Source organism: Rhinolophus hipposideros, assembly GCF_964194185.1.
Source record: "Rhinolophus hipposideros genome assembly, chromosome: 2".
Classification (NCBI taxonomy): Eukaryota; Metazoa; Chordata; class Mammalia; order Chiroptera; family Rhinolophidae; genus Rhinolophus; species Rhinolophus hipposideros.
In genome coordinates this window covers 29144081-29158387 of record NC_138048.1, presented here as the reverse complement: position 1 = coordinate 29158387, position 14307 = coordinate 29144081, and the positions used below count along the sequence as shown (strand labels likewise).

The 14307-nt window shown below is 36.7% G+C and overlaps 1 protein-coding gene across 6 annotated transcripts in view; it reads left to right on the top strand.

Moving 5' to 3' along the window:
- DCBLD2 (discoidin, CUB and LCCL domain containing 2) overlaps positions 1-14307 on the top strand; it is a gene marked incomplete at its 3' end in the record, with an annotated part of 87371 nt that overhangs the window by 60924 nt on the left and 12140 nt on the right. For all 6 annotated transcript variants that reach the window (XR_013991819.1, XM_081027019.1, XM_081027021.1 and 3 more), the window contains 5 exons: positions 3297-3447; positions 4241-4327; positions 4474-4599; positions 7774-7867; positions 11199-11248. Coding sequence is in view for 5 of the 6 variants with exons in the window: in XM_081027019.1 (XP_080883145.1) it covers positions 3297-3447; positions 4241-4327; positions 4474-4599; positions 7774-7867; positions 11199-11248 (508 nt within the window). The remainder of the gene's footprint in view (positions 1-3296; positions 3448-4240; positions 4328-4473; positions 4600-7773; positions 7868-11198; positions 11249-14307) is intronic.

Here is a 14307-nt window from a genome sequence, read left to right as displayed (position 1 = left end):
CTTATATTATAAAAACATCTAACAACATTTGAATTATATTTCTGAAAAAGACTTTGTTGTTTTATTTGAAAGATAAATTCAATTGGTTTACAATTCTAGGTTGACAGTTCTTTGTTTCAATACTTTAAATATGCTGGTACATTGTTTTCTGGTTTGCATTGTTTTCAGTGAGAATTCTGCTGTCATTCTTATTATTCCTTAATATCTAATGTCTTTTTTCCTTGGCTGCTTTTAAGATTTTCTTTTTATCATTTGTTTTAAGCAGTTTGATTATGATGTGCTTTGTGCAGTTGTCTTTGTTTCTTCTGGTTGGGCTTCTTTGAGCTTCTTGGATCTGTGGGTTATAATTTGCATCAAATTTGAAATATTGTAGGTCTTTTGTTTCCTTCAAATATGTCATCTCCTCAGTTCTAATTATATTAATATGATGACTCTTGAATATTTCCCACAGTTCATTGATGCTCTGTTCTTTTTTTTTTTTCTTTTTTTTTTTAATCTTTCTGTGTGTTCTTGTTTGGAAAATTTCTATTGTTTTGTCCTCAAGTTCACTAATCTATTCTTCTGAAATGTCTAATCTGCTGTAATCCCAACTTGTGTATTTTTATCTCCAAGATTGTATTATTCACTTCTAGATTTTCAGTTTGGGGCTTTTAAAATTTCTTCTATGTCTCATGCTTTTCTTTGCCTCTGAATCATATGGAGTATGTAATAACTCTTCTAATGCCCTTATCTATCTATTGATGTGTCATACCTGGATCTTTTTATATTGATTGATGTATTATGTGTCATATTTTACATGTTTGGTAATTTTTAATTGGTTGCCAGACATTGTAAACTTTATTTCTTTGGTGCTGGATTTCATTTTTTATTACGCCTTTAAATGTTTTTGAGCTTTATTCTGGGACACAGTTTACTTGAAAATCATTGTTTTTCCAAGGCTTACATTTTAGCTTTCTTAGGCAGGACTTGAGCAGACTTTTGTTCTAATTATCCCCTGCTCCCGAGGCAATATTGTTCTAAGTACTCAACCCAACATCTCATGTGTTACGAGGTATTTCCACTCTAGCTGTTGGCAATGTGAGCTGTTCCCAGCCCTGGCTAACTCTGAGAGTTGTTCTACTGTCATCTTTCTGGTGGTTCTTTTCCCATCCATATATAGTTTCTTTACATAGAGTGAAGATTTAAGGGGAAGCTCCCTGTAGATCCTAGAGGTCTCTCTGCAGTTCTCTTCTCTCTCATACTGTGCCATGCAAATTCTAGCTACCTTGGCCTCTCCATCTCTGAGCTCTATCTCTTCAATTCAGTGAGACCACCAGACTCTCCCCAGGAAATATTGGGGCAATAGAAGGGCTCACTTCATCTGTTTCCCTTTTCTCAGGGAGTATTGCCTTATGCTCCCTATTACCCAGTGTCTGAAAAACCATTGTTTTCATATATTTTATCTGATTTTTCAAAGGTTTTAAGGCGAAAGGATAAATTCAGTCCCTGTTAGTCAATCAATGGATAGAAGTGGAAGTCTTTGCATTAAATTATATGAAATAACAATCTCTTGCCTCACTTACGTTAGTCCGTCTGCTCCCTCATCTCCCTCCAACTCAAGGATAATTGACATACTCATTTTCACACCCTTTCTAAGCGTGCACACATGTGAGCACATACATACAGATAAGACAGCTTTTGGTTTTGTTTTCAGAAAATGGGAATGTGTATACACCTTGTTTTCATAATATATTGCTTTTATAGTATGCCATATTTCTGTATGGTAACAGTCAATAAAATTTAAGTTCCTTGAGAAGTGGGAACCTTGACTTCCATTTCCATTTTACTCTCATGACACCTCGCCAACCTCCCTGTACATAAGGGTTCATAATAAATGCTCATAGTTTAAATATAGCAAATCGTTTTTACTTAGTTTTTCTAAAATCTTTCCCCTTTAAGCTTTTTATAAAAATGAGACAGCAGTATGGAGTAAGATCTCAGGAATAGTTTTTATGTCCTAAAATGATGTTTGTTTTATTATTCCTGTTCCACTAATATAATAGACTGTAAATAATTGCTTTCGTTTTGTTTCAGAGTAATATCTGAGGAAATAATGGAAGCTTATTAGTGTGGAGATTATTGTAACTTCAAATAAACCTCTTAGAAAAATGAAGGATACTAACACGTCTTAAAAGTTTACAGTCTAATGCCATGTGAATCAGCCAGGAAGAAAATAGCTGTAATGTTTGGAAATGACTTGATTAAAAAAGTAAACATTTACTTGCTCTTACCTTAACTGATAAAAACAAACCACTTTGATTTTAGGCAGGTGATCATTTATTAATGGTCTTAAGAAACTACCTAGATGATTTTGCTGCAGGAACAGGAAGGGAGGTAGGGCCTTTTCTTGCTTAGTAGAGCCCTATACGTAAGTCAGAAGACACAGATTCAAATCACTGCTCTGCCGATGACTGGCTGTGCAATCCACTTACACTCTGTAAGCTGCAGTTTTCTGGGTTCTGCCTATGTCGTAGGGTTGTTATGAAAAGCGCCTGAGTTAATTATATGAAAATGCTTTCTAAAGAATTAAGAGCTGTTCCAGTGTAAGGTACTATCATTTGCTTGAAATAGTTAAATGAATGACACAGTCACTTGAAATCATATTTTTACCTAGTAATTATTCATATAATGCATTTGTTGCTATTTAGTTGTGATCATTAAATTAAAGAACTAGTGTCACTTTTTTGGTTCAAAGAGCAACAAAAAAAACAGAACATAGGAACTGTGTTTATGTGCTTTATCCAGTAGGGGGAGGTGTATATCTGTTACGTGTTTGTTAGTATGTGTTCACTTTCAGTCTGTTTATTGAGAGAAAAATTATGAAAACTACAGTAAAGCATTTCCTCTAAGACCCCCTGTGTTCAATTATGTTTTACTTTGAAAATAAAATTAACATATTTAAATAGTTGGTACATTTACAGGACTAGTTACTAATTTATTAATACAGTATACTCTCATTGCAATTGAAACCCTCTTCCCAAATTGCCAAGTTGGCATTTTTGTTGTGTTTATATCATCTTAAAATCATTTTTATATTCCATATTTTCCTTTTATAAATTTTTAATGAAGAATGTGCAGCATGTCAATAGTTTTCCTAATTGTGATGAACTTATTTTCTTAAACATTAATTCTTATTGTCATACTTTGCAGATCTCATTTAAGGCCCAGAGCAAAAAAAACAAAAACATGTTTCAGTGGAGCAATTTAGCCCTGGCCTCTGTTGATGTAAAGTACCAATTTTTTGTTGTTTTTTAAAGATATTTCAAGGAAACAAAGATTATCACCAGGATGTGCGTAATAACTTTTTGCCACCAATTATTGCACGTTTTATTAGAGTGAATCCTACCGAATGGCAGCACAAAATTGCAATGAAAGTGGAACTGCTTGGATGTCAGTCTGTTTCTAAAGGTAAAGAAACAATATGTTTAAGGCATGTTATTTTTCTGGCATTATTAAAAATGCAAAGTGCTGTTCTCAGAGAATGTAATTAATAATAACGTGAGTGTTTGACCTCTAATTATAATACCTTCTTAAAGGGATTTTTAAAAGGAAATAGTTATCCTATTAAAAAGTTAAATATCAAAATAATTTCTAAGATTACAAGTAGGAGAGAGAACATTGTTGATGAGATGATGTAATGAAACTGCTTTCCAAACCTAGTCTCAATCTTAGTAATAATTTTTAATCATGTCTCATGTAATATAATATTTGTATCACATAAGCACTGATAATTATAATAGTAACCTTGGTCTAAGTCACTTTTACTTTAAATAAATTAAAAGTGGGAATAACTTCCTCCAATGTTACATATTATTTGATTTTGGTTTTTGTTGTATCCTTAAGAACTACCTCAGTGCCTGACACATAGTGGGCCCTCATAAATATTTATTAAATGAACTGGGTGGTATATCAAATTGTGTTGACACTTTACAGCTTTAGAGTTCAACGTCATCTGCCTCCACATTATTTTCCTTCCTGAGATGACTCTCAGACAATGTAATTATTTCAAAATTGAGAAATCCAGCATATTTGTGCATTTAATGCAAGGTATATTTAGCCTTCTGACATATTTATTTCTAAGATTTAAAATTACTGTGTGGAATTAAGTATTCTAGGAAATGTTAAAGACATTGAAAATTACTATTTTTAACTATGGTTTTTATAAGCAAAGTGTGTAAATTTTTCTCAACTATTTTTCAAGGTCGTCCTCCAAAACTTACTCAACCTCCACCTCCTCGGAACAGCAATGACCTCAAAAACACTACAGCACCTCCAAAAATAGCCAAAGGTATGTCTCCTTTAAATGTGAGAATTTAATATTCCCTTGATTTGTGGTATAATTTTTTATAAATATGTTAAAAGCACTCTACAGTAACTATTGTAATCAAGTTGATGTGCATAAAAGAATAAAGAGTTTTTAAAACTTTTTTCAAGGTCGTGCCCCAAAATTTATTCAACCACTACAACCTCGCAGTAGCAATGAATTTCCTGCACAGACAGAACAGACAACTGCCAGTCCTGATGTGAAAAACACTACTGTAACTCCAAATGTAACCAAAGGTAGGAGGAACCCAGCGTTCACACCTGTCATGTAGTAGTGTTTTATTTAGTCTTCAATTCAGGTTTCAATAACATTGGTAGCTTTTAAACCCTCAGTTTCTTCTCCTCTACATTGTAATTTTTTAAGTATAGCAAAAAAATTGATTCCCTTCCTTAGGGGAAAAAAATGCATTGCTCTAAGTTTTATTCTCTGATGCCATGTAGAATTGTTCTTTAAATATTTAGAGATGGCTGCTGTATACTAGGCCTCCTCTTGCGATTTTTGTCTCTCTACAGCTAAACACGTGGAGTGTCATGCCTAGAAATATTTCTAGAAATAATTAAAACCATAGCAGGAAACAAACCTTTTTTTCCTTATTACATATTAATTTGCTGGATAGGGAACTTGATGGCAAAAAGAGAAGGGGGAAAAAACAGGTTTGGGTGAAAACTAATACTTTAAAAAAAAATACTCTGCATTAACATATTCATAAAAAAAACTCCGGTCTCTTTAAAAATGTTAACATTTATAACTTTTCAGATTGTAAGTATAATGTTTTTGTAGAATTTACTTTCAAATTTTGTTATTAGTGATAAATAAGTATTAACATACACAAAACATAATAGTTCTTTGATTTATTAGTTGTTGAAAAACAGTTTCAGTGGAATACAGGCAGAGAAGCATCAGTGTCCTCGAGGAATTAGTCTCAGTGTTGGCAGATAAATAAAGCATACTCATTTCAAGAGCGAGGAGAAGAGAAAGCAATTCATTCAGAGTGACCTGTACCACATAGAATTGTAATCATTCTCATTTTCTGAAAATGTGCCTGGATTCAGATAACTTTCTCCAGCTTCCCATGTGTCACTTTCTTTCCTATATTCTAAATTATTTCCAAACAGACCAATTTCTTTCTCATGCTGCAGGAAAATCTAGAGAGAAACAAGAGTTCTCAGAGCCAAGAGATCTTAGCATCCACAGAGAGAGCCTCTTACCAGTTTGCAGAAGGCATGTGTTCAGGCAGAACCCCAGATCACATGCCTGGATGGAGGGCCCATCATTTAAAAGTATTGCTCATCTTAAAATCTGATTATAGAATCTTAAAATCTCCAAATTAAAAGTGTCCTTAAAGCATTTTCTCCCAGAACTAGGATCCTGGTAAGCTTAAGATGAAGAAGAAAGAATGACCAGGTCTTTTTAATTGAAGAACTCGTCTTCCTTTCTCTGGGACAGTGATGTATAAACTTTTTATTTTTCAAACCTAAGCAGATGTTTTAAAGCCTCTGGTTAAATCAAACTGTACCCATCTGAACTTGACTATTCTGTCTCCAATTTCACAAATTTTAGGGATAAAAAAGCACATTTACATCTCTGAATTTTTAGTGCTTTCTAGCCTGAGTCATGATTTCTGTTTTATGCATTTCTCCTTTCTCCATTTTTACATCCATGCTGAGAGTGATGCTGGAGAAAAGCATGTCATAGTCAGAATGGTGCCACTGTAACTTCCATTTCCTCACTGGGGCCCTCAGCATCAGCTCTGTTTCCCTGGTTGGCTGTCTGTTCTCAATAGTTACTTCTCCATATTTTTAAACCCTGGACCCTGAGATCTTCAGTCACTTTCAGTACCTCATCAACTTCGCAAAGAAAGTAGAAGCTATTAGAAGGAAACTCCTTTTTGTGGAAACTACAAACTTACCTGTACCCTCTGTCCACTGAAGTAAAAAAGGGAGGTTCCTTGTACTGCCCAAGGCTGATCACTTCACCTCTGCCCTAGTTCTCATCCATCCAGCTCCTCAGAGGCCTCAAGTTATTGCTCATTATCTTCCTCTCCTGTATTGTCAGCCTCTTTCTCTCTCTACACTTATAAGGAGTAAATAAGCTCCCCCCAGTCAGGCCTGACACAGTGTCTGGCCCTTTGCCCCCAGTAGAAACCAACAGTTGCTACTATTATCCATCATCTTTATGGCCAAGAGGGAGTTGACAGATGAAGGAAGAACCTCTGTCCCAAATAACCTTAGGCAGACTATTACCTGGGTGCAGAGTATTACCTGAAATAATCCCCTATAAGGGGATTAAATGACCTCCTACTCCCTGCAGGTTCCTGCATTGTGTCTTTCTGCCCTGTTGATACAGTGGCTTTCTATACTTAATACTCCATGGTTACATTCCCATATCTATAAATATTGTACCATGATGTTGCAACATCATGTTGCAATCATCTCCATTGGCTGGGTAATATTTTGCTACCAGTATAAGGAAGCTACCATGATGTACTTATTCCCTTTCCTTGTTGGGTATTTGGATTATTTCCAGTTTTTCACTCTTTTGCAGATACAGAAGCAAACCTCTTTAAAGATACATCTTTGAGTGTCATCTTAATTTTGTCCTAATAATACATTCTAGATACGGAATCACCAAGCAATAGGGTTTTATACTTGTTGCCTCAAAATGATACAGAAAGGATCAATTTATATTCCCATAAAAATTCCTGTTTCCTAATATCCTCTTCAACAATTAGTTCTTTTAAGTATTTTCCAATTTGATAAGCAGAGGTAGCATCTTATTATTATTTTTATTTTATTTTATTTTATTGGGGAATATTGTGGCACAGTGTGTTTCTCCAGGGCCCATCAGCTCCAAGTTGTTGCTCTTCAATCTAGTTGGGGAGGGCGGAGCTCACTGGCCCATGTGGGAATCAAACCAGCAACTCTTTTGTTCAGAGCTAGCCTTCTAACCAATTGAGCCATCCGGCCATACCATAGCATCTTATTCTTGTTTTAACTTCTGTTTCTCTGATTACTAGTGAGGCTAACGTGTTGAATGGTCACTTGATTTTTTTAATGTCATTCATCTTGCTATTTTTTCTATCATTTGTTTTTGACTTCTATTATATCTCATGTATTTTAGTAACCCTTTGTCACAGATGCAGAAAATAAATTTTCTCAATTTACCATTTGTCTTTCAGTCATTATCTTGGTGATTTAAAGTTACTATGAAAAATGTTAACGTAATACGAAGATGGAGCAACTAGTATGACAAAGTTTCATGTATCTATGAAAGCTTCTACAGTGGCCAACTCATGCCCAGTCTCATTTAGTAAATACTATTTCTGGTATCTTTTGAGATAGAAACCTTTGAATGCTGCTGTGGTCACTTGATTCTTTCCCATCCTAATTTCTGCTTTTGGTCTGTTTCAGACATAGCCTTGGCTGCAGTGCTGGTCCCTGTGCTGGTCATGGTCCTCACCACTGTCATCCTCGTGTTAGTCTGCGCCTGGCATTGGAGAAACAGGTGAATGCATCACTAATCCGCCCAACTGGTCCTAGAGGGGATGTTGCCCAATGCGAAACGGAAACCAAGTATAGAAGATGAACTACCAGTCATCTTTTTGGGAGGGAGAGTTAAGATAGTCATTAAAATAAAAATACATATGTTTCTCCTTTATTCACATAAAAAGTATGTTCAGTTACACAGTCAGTTACTGAGTACCTTTATTGTATCCAATTCTGCAGTGCATGCTGGAATATACACATTAATAAGAACAGTGTCTGACACATAGAGGTGCTTAGTAATATATACTGAAAGAATGAAACACAATTCCTATCTCCAAGGTGTTTAGCAGGGTGGACTCGCACAAAATAAGGAACTATGATATAGTCTGGTAAGTTATGTGTGAAGTACTGGGGAACACATATGCAAGAACCATGAGTGTTATCTGAAAACTTTTCTTCAAGAAAGAGGAATTCATGTTTCAAGATTGGCATGTTTTACCAAAAAGAAGGAGTTGAATTTGGCTAGATGGTGGAAGGTAGGGAATGGCCCAGACTGAGGGAATTGCTTGAGTGAAGGCACAGAGGTGTGGGATGTAGGCAGAATAGTGAGTCATCTCGTGTGGGTTTAGTGCAGGAGAGCACTGAGAATTCACCCTAGAAATGCAGCCTGGGCCAGGATGCAGGAGGGCTTTCTGGGAGAGAGATTTGAATTTCATTCTGTAGATGGGGAAATCATTGAAGAGTGTTAGGCACACAGGTGGTATTAATCAGATGTTTGTAGAAAGATAGTGGCAGGACTTTTGAAGGACGGATTGAAGAGGAGAGAATAGAAGCAGCAGCGAGATGAATTAGGAAACTATGAAGGCCATGCAGGAATGTAGCACAGCGAGTCTAGGAAAGGGCGACAGATGGCGGGGGAGAAAGTTCCCAGTGACATTGTTGGGATGCGTGACGGACTGTCATGTGGAGGAAGTAGGAGGGATCTAGGATGATCTAACGCTTCTGGCTTGTGCAGTTGGACCAGTAGAGATGTCATGAGCTGAATTAACAGAGGAAGAGGAGAGGTTTGGTGGAGCAAGACGCTGACTTCATTTGTTCAGCCATTCAACAAATACCTGAGCTCCTTCCTGTGCCAAGTGTTGAGCCATGTGTGAGGAGTCCAGTGGTGAACCCCAGGGCTTACAGAATGGAAGAGAATACAGTGCAGGAGACTGTCGGCCGTGGGACCGACATGGATCCCAGCGCTTTCCGGGTTCGTGGTGCTGAGAAGGCTGTCTGAGCAGAGACCTGACAAGTTAGTGTGAGGGCAGTAAGGAAAAGAGGAGGGCAAAAGCATTAGGAAAGGCCAAGATAGAAAGCTCACAATGCTTTCAGAGGACCAGAAGGCAACAATAGAGATGAGAACAGCAGCAACAGCTAATTTTTACAAAAAACACAAAATGCTGATTGTAGGTGTTACTTTACATGCTTTCCATGTTTGAACTAATTTAATCCTCAAAACAACCTATGAAAAATGTAGTGTTATAAATTCCATTTTACAGAAGAAGAAAGTGAGATAGCCTAAATGACTTGCCCAGGGTCGCCTGGCCAGTGCCCAGCAGAGTGGAGTTTGGGATGTGGCTGAAGAGCCCGTGCTCTTAACCACGGCTGCCTCTGAACCTCTGGTCAGCCGGTAGTCTCATCCACTGCGGTTAAAGCCCAGGGGCCATGGGCTGACTCTTGGGGAGGACAGTTGACGAGAGGGAGGCAGGAAGCAAGTTTGGGCTTCAGTCTGGGGTGGTGTTTAAGGAACCTTGCGGACATTCAGACTCCCAGGAGGCAGAAGGAATACATGTCTGTTCAGGACAAAAGGTCTGAGCTGCAGAATTGAAGTTACTTCTGAGCATGGTAGTTGAAATTGTTGACAGCGGGCTTCATGACAAGGAGTAAAGGAGGAGATGCCATTAAAGGACTGTGGAAAATAGTGAGGAGGAGAATAATATAATAATAAAAACAGCTGCGACTTAAGGAATCATTAACCCATGCCATGCACTGTTCCAAGCACTATACATGTAATGAATAACTAACCTGAAGCTTTGTTACTTGAGATTATAGAAAATCTCTCATAGTACAACCCTTGGCTAATAATCAAACTGTTCAATGAATTGTCCTAGCCATACAGAGCATCTAACTTCTGTTCAGAAAAGATTATTAGTTTCCTTTTATGTTGAAGTCTTATGGTAATTAGAGGATTTTCAAGGAGAAAAGTACTTAATTATTAAACCAGCATTTTAGTATTTTTTTTTACCTTCTAGTTTTTAACAGCTTCAGCACCTACCATCTCTTCCACAAATTTTACATTATACTTTACTTTGGAATAATGAAATAATTATATCTTAAAAACAGCCAGACTCTCAAATGAGAAAGTTTTTAATGTTAATATTAAAAACAGTCCAATCCTGGAGAAGAATGTTTCCAAGTAGGAAAAGCACGTGGCTTGGGCTCTTGGAGAAAGCCACGTTTGTGATCTTGCACAAATCACATAACCGGCTTGTCCTCATCGTTACACTACAATAATTTCTGCTTTCTCTTTGGCTTGCAAGGCACCCGGTTTAATTAGATTTACGTGCTTGAATCAGAAAATGTCCTTTCGTTTGCTTGGTTTTTCCTTTGCAACAGGCTCTTGGTAGATAGTAATTCTTAATGGGGGGAAGGGAGATTTCTCCTGGGAGGATATGTCAGAATTGTGAGGGTCGGACAAGGGAGACTCTTCATGGTTGTACACGTGGCTCTCAACCCCCAGGCCTGGAGAATCCTCTTTTCCTCTCTCTGCCATTTGTCACTGTTAGTGACACAGTTGACTCATCCTGGGATGGTTGTGGGAATTCAGTCTATGCAACTAAGGGTATATGACACTTGAAACTTCTCTGGGATAAAGGACTGGAGAAGAAAAGCAGGAAGTTGGAAAAAATAGCAATGCAAAATAAAGTGGGGGGATTTTTGTTGTTCTATGAACTTTGTGAATTGGTTGATTTGCCGATTTTGTATTTGAAACCAAATCCTAGCTAATGTGATTTCTCCATAAAAACCCACATGCCAGGGCTGGGTCTTTAATTCGATTCAGTCTTTTTATCTACAGACTGAGCCTGTTTTATTCCTTTATTCCTTTTGAAATAGCAGGGTAAGAAGAGAACTGTCTCAGGAGACAGTTTAATACAGAATTTATGAGTCTGGACTAGGTCAAATGAAATCAACAAGTGGAAATGTGTGCTCTTGACTAATTATTAACTTCGGTGTTTATCCTGCCATTTCACAGCTATCTTAAAGTGAATTCACTTTATTTGCTAACTTTTTTCCCTGTATTTTTCCAGAAAGAAAAAAACTGAAGGCACCTATGATTTACCTTACTGGGACCGAGCAGGTAACTCACAACTTTGCATCTCTTTCCGTCAGTGAAGTCCCCCCATCCAGGTGACAGTAGTGAAAGAGGAAAGTTGTTTTCAGGATCACTTAAACTCCCAGCACTGTTAGAAAAATGGCATTCTCCTGTTCTGATCATATTTACTTTTCTGTAAAATCTGTTCTAGTCAATAAGTAATAGAATAGAAAGTAATTGTTTTTTTTCTGGATAACTTGTCCAGTTTGTCCCATGTATCTGTCTCTCTTGAGGAGACCAGCTTTCTTTAAGGTCCTGTGTGAGAAGCAAAGGATTGTGGTCCTGGTAACAGTATGGTTTGTTACTCTACTTTGCATATTTACCAAGGGGACTCAGCAGTTGAGGAATTCATGAAGTCTACCATGATGCATTGTCACCTTCTGAATAGTCCTCCTCTGTGTGGCATTGGCAGGTGGCAGATTGCTGCAAGTGACACCAGAGGCCCCCTATGTGTCTCCCGCTTCCCAGTCTTGAACAACTGTTAGGAACCAAAAGAGTTCACCCCTGTGACCAGTGTAGGAAAGAGCAGTAGTAGGAGCTAATCACGTGCCGCTAACCCCCCAGGGTGTATCTTGGAAAGTATTTTTTGAGAAAAATTTATTAAAAACCACCCCTACAACAAACAAACTGTACAGCTGCACCACAGTGATCTGCTTCTGTATATGCTTTTGATAGAGATTTCTACCACGTCTGCTTTGCATGGGATATTCTATCAAAGCAAAAAAAAAATCTTGAACAACTTAAGGAAAGAGAAAAAGAAGAACAAACTAAACCCAAAGCTACTATAAGGAAGGAAATAATAAAGATTAGAGAGAAACAAAATAGAGAATAGGAAAACAATAAAGAAAAATCAATGAAACAAAACATCAGTTCTTCAAAAAGATCAACAAAAGGGACAAACTGTTAGCTAGATGCATTAAGAAAAAAAGAGAAGATTCAACTTATAAAATCAGAAATGAAATTGGAGACGTTACTACCAATTCTACAGAAATGAAAAGAATTATAAGACTATGAACAATCACACACCAAAAAATTGGATAACCTAGATAAAATATACAAATTCTTAGAAACACAAAACCTATCAACACTAAATCACGAAGAAATGGAAAATCTGAATAGACCTATAACTAGTAAGGAGATTGAATCAATAATCAAAACTCTCCCAACAGAGAAAAGTCCTAGACATGACGGCTCACTGGTAAATTCTGCCAAACATTTGAAAAAGAGCTAAACCTTAAAGATTACGTAAAAAAAACTGTTAGAACTAATAAATGAATTCAGCAAAGTAGCAGGATACAAAGTCAACACACAAAAATCAGTTGCATTTCTATACATGAACAATCAACACTGAAAAGGAAATTACAAAAACAATTCCATTTACAATAGCATCAAAGAGAATAAAATACTTAGGAATTAACCAAAAAGGGAAAAGACTTAAACAATGAAAACTATAAAAAATTGCTTAAAGAAATCTTAAAAGACATGAATGGAAATACATCCTATGTTCAGGGATTGGAAGACTTAATATTGTTAAAATGTCAATACTACCCAAAGCAATCTACAGATTCAGTAGGAATCCCTATCAAAATCCCAGTGAAATTTTTGCAGAAATAGAAAAGCCCATCCTGAAATTCATATGGAATTTAAGGACACCAAACAGCCAAAACAATCTTGAAAAAGCAAAACTGGAAGACTCACACTTCCTGATTTCAAAAATTACTGCAAAGCTACAGTAATCAAATCTGTGTGGTAGCGGTATAAAGACTGACATAGAGACCAATGGAATAGAATAGAGAGCCCAGAAATAAGCCCTCACAAGTGATTTTTTGACAAAGGTGCCAAGACATTCACGGGAAAGGACAGTCTTTTCATCAAATGGTGTTGGGAAAACTGGATATCCACATGCAAAAGAATAAAGTTGGACCTTAATTGGACACCATATACAAAAAGTAACTTAAAATGGATCTAAGACCAAAATGTAAGACCTAAAACAGTAAAACTCAGGAAAATACGTAGGACAAAAGCTTCACAACATTGGATTTGGCAGTGATTTCTTTGACAGGACACCAAATGCTCAGATAACAAGAAAAAAATAGACAAAATGGACATCATGAAAATGTTTTAATTTTGTATATCAAAGGACACTATCCACAGAGTAAAAAGACAACCCACAGAATAGGACAAAATATTCACAAATCATATATCTAATGAAAGATTAATATCCAGAATATATAGGGAACTTTTAAAACTCAAAGCCAGAAAACAAACAACTCGATTAAAAAATGGGCACAAAGGAAAAGACATTTTTCCGAAGAATACATACAAATGGCCAATAAGCACGTGAAAAGATGCTCAGCATCACTAATCTTTAGGGAAATGAATATCAAAACTACAGTGAGATACCACCTCACACCCATTAGGATGGCACCTATCAAAAAAACAAAAGACGTGTTGGTGAAGATGTGGAGAAATTGGAACCCTTGTGCACCATTGGTGGGTAATGTGTTAACAGCTGCTGTGTAATCCGGTATGGCGGTTCCTCAAAAAATTAAAAATAGAATTACCATATGATCCAGCGATTCCACTTCTAGGTATATACACAAAATAATTAAAAGTAGGATCTCAAAGAGGTATTTGTATACTCGTGTTCATAGCAGCGTTATTCACAATAAAAATTTGGAAGCTACCCATATGTCCATTGACTGATGGATGGATATGTAACATGTGAGATACACACACACACACACACACAATGAAATATTTATTATTTAGCCTTGAAAAGGAAGTTCTGCAATATGCTACAACATGGATGAACCTTGAAGACATTATGTTAAGTGAAATAAACCAGTCCCCAAAAGACAAATACTATATGATTCCACTCATAAGGTCCTTAGAATAGTCAAAATCATTAAGATAGAAAGTAGAATGGTGGTTGCCAGGGGCTGGGGGAAGGGGAGACTAGGCAGTTAATGTTTAATAGGTATAGAGTTAACAGTTGTACAAGATGAAAAGAGTTACAGAGATGGATGATGATGATGGTGATG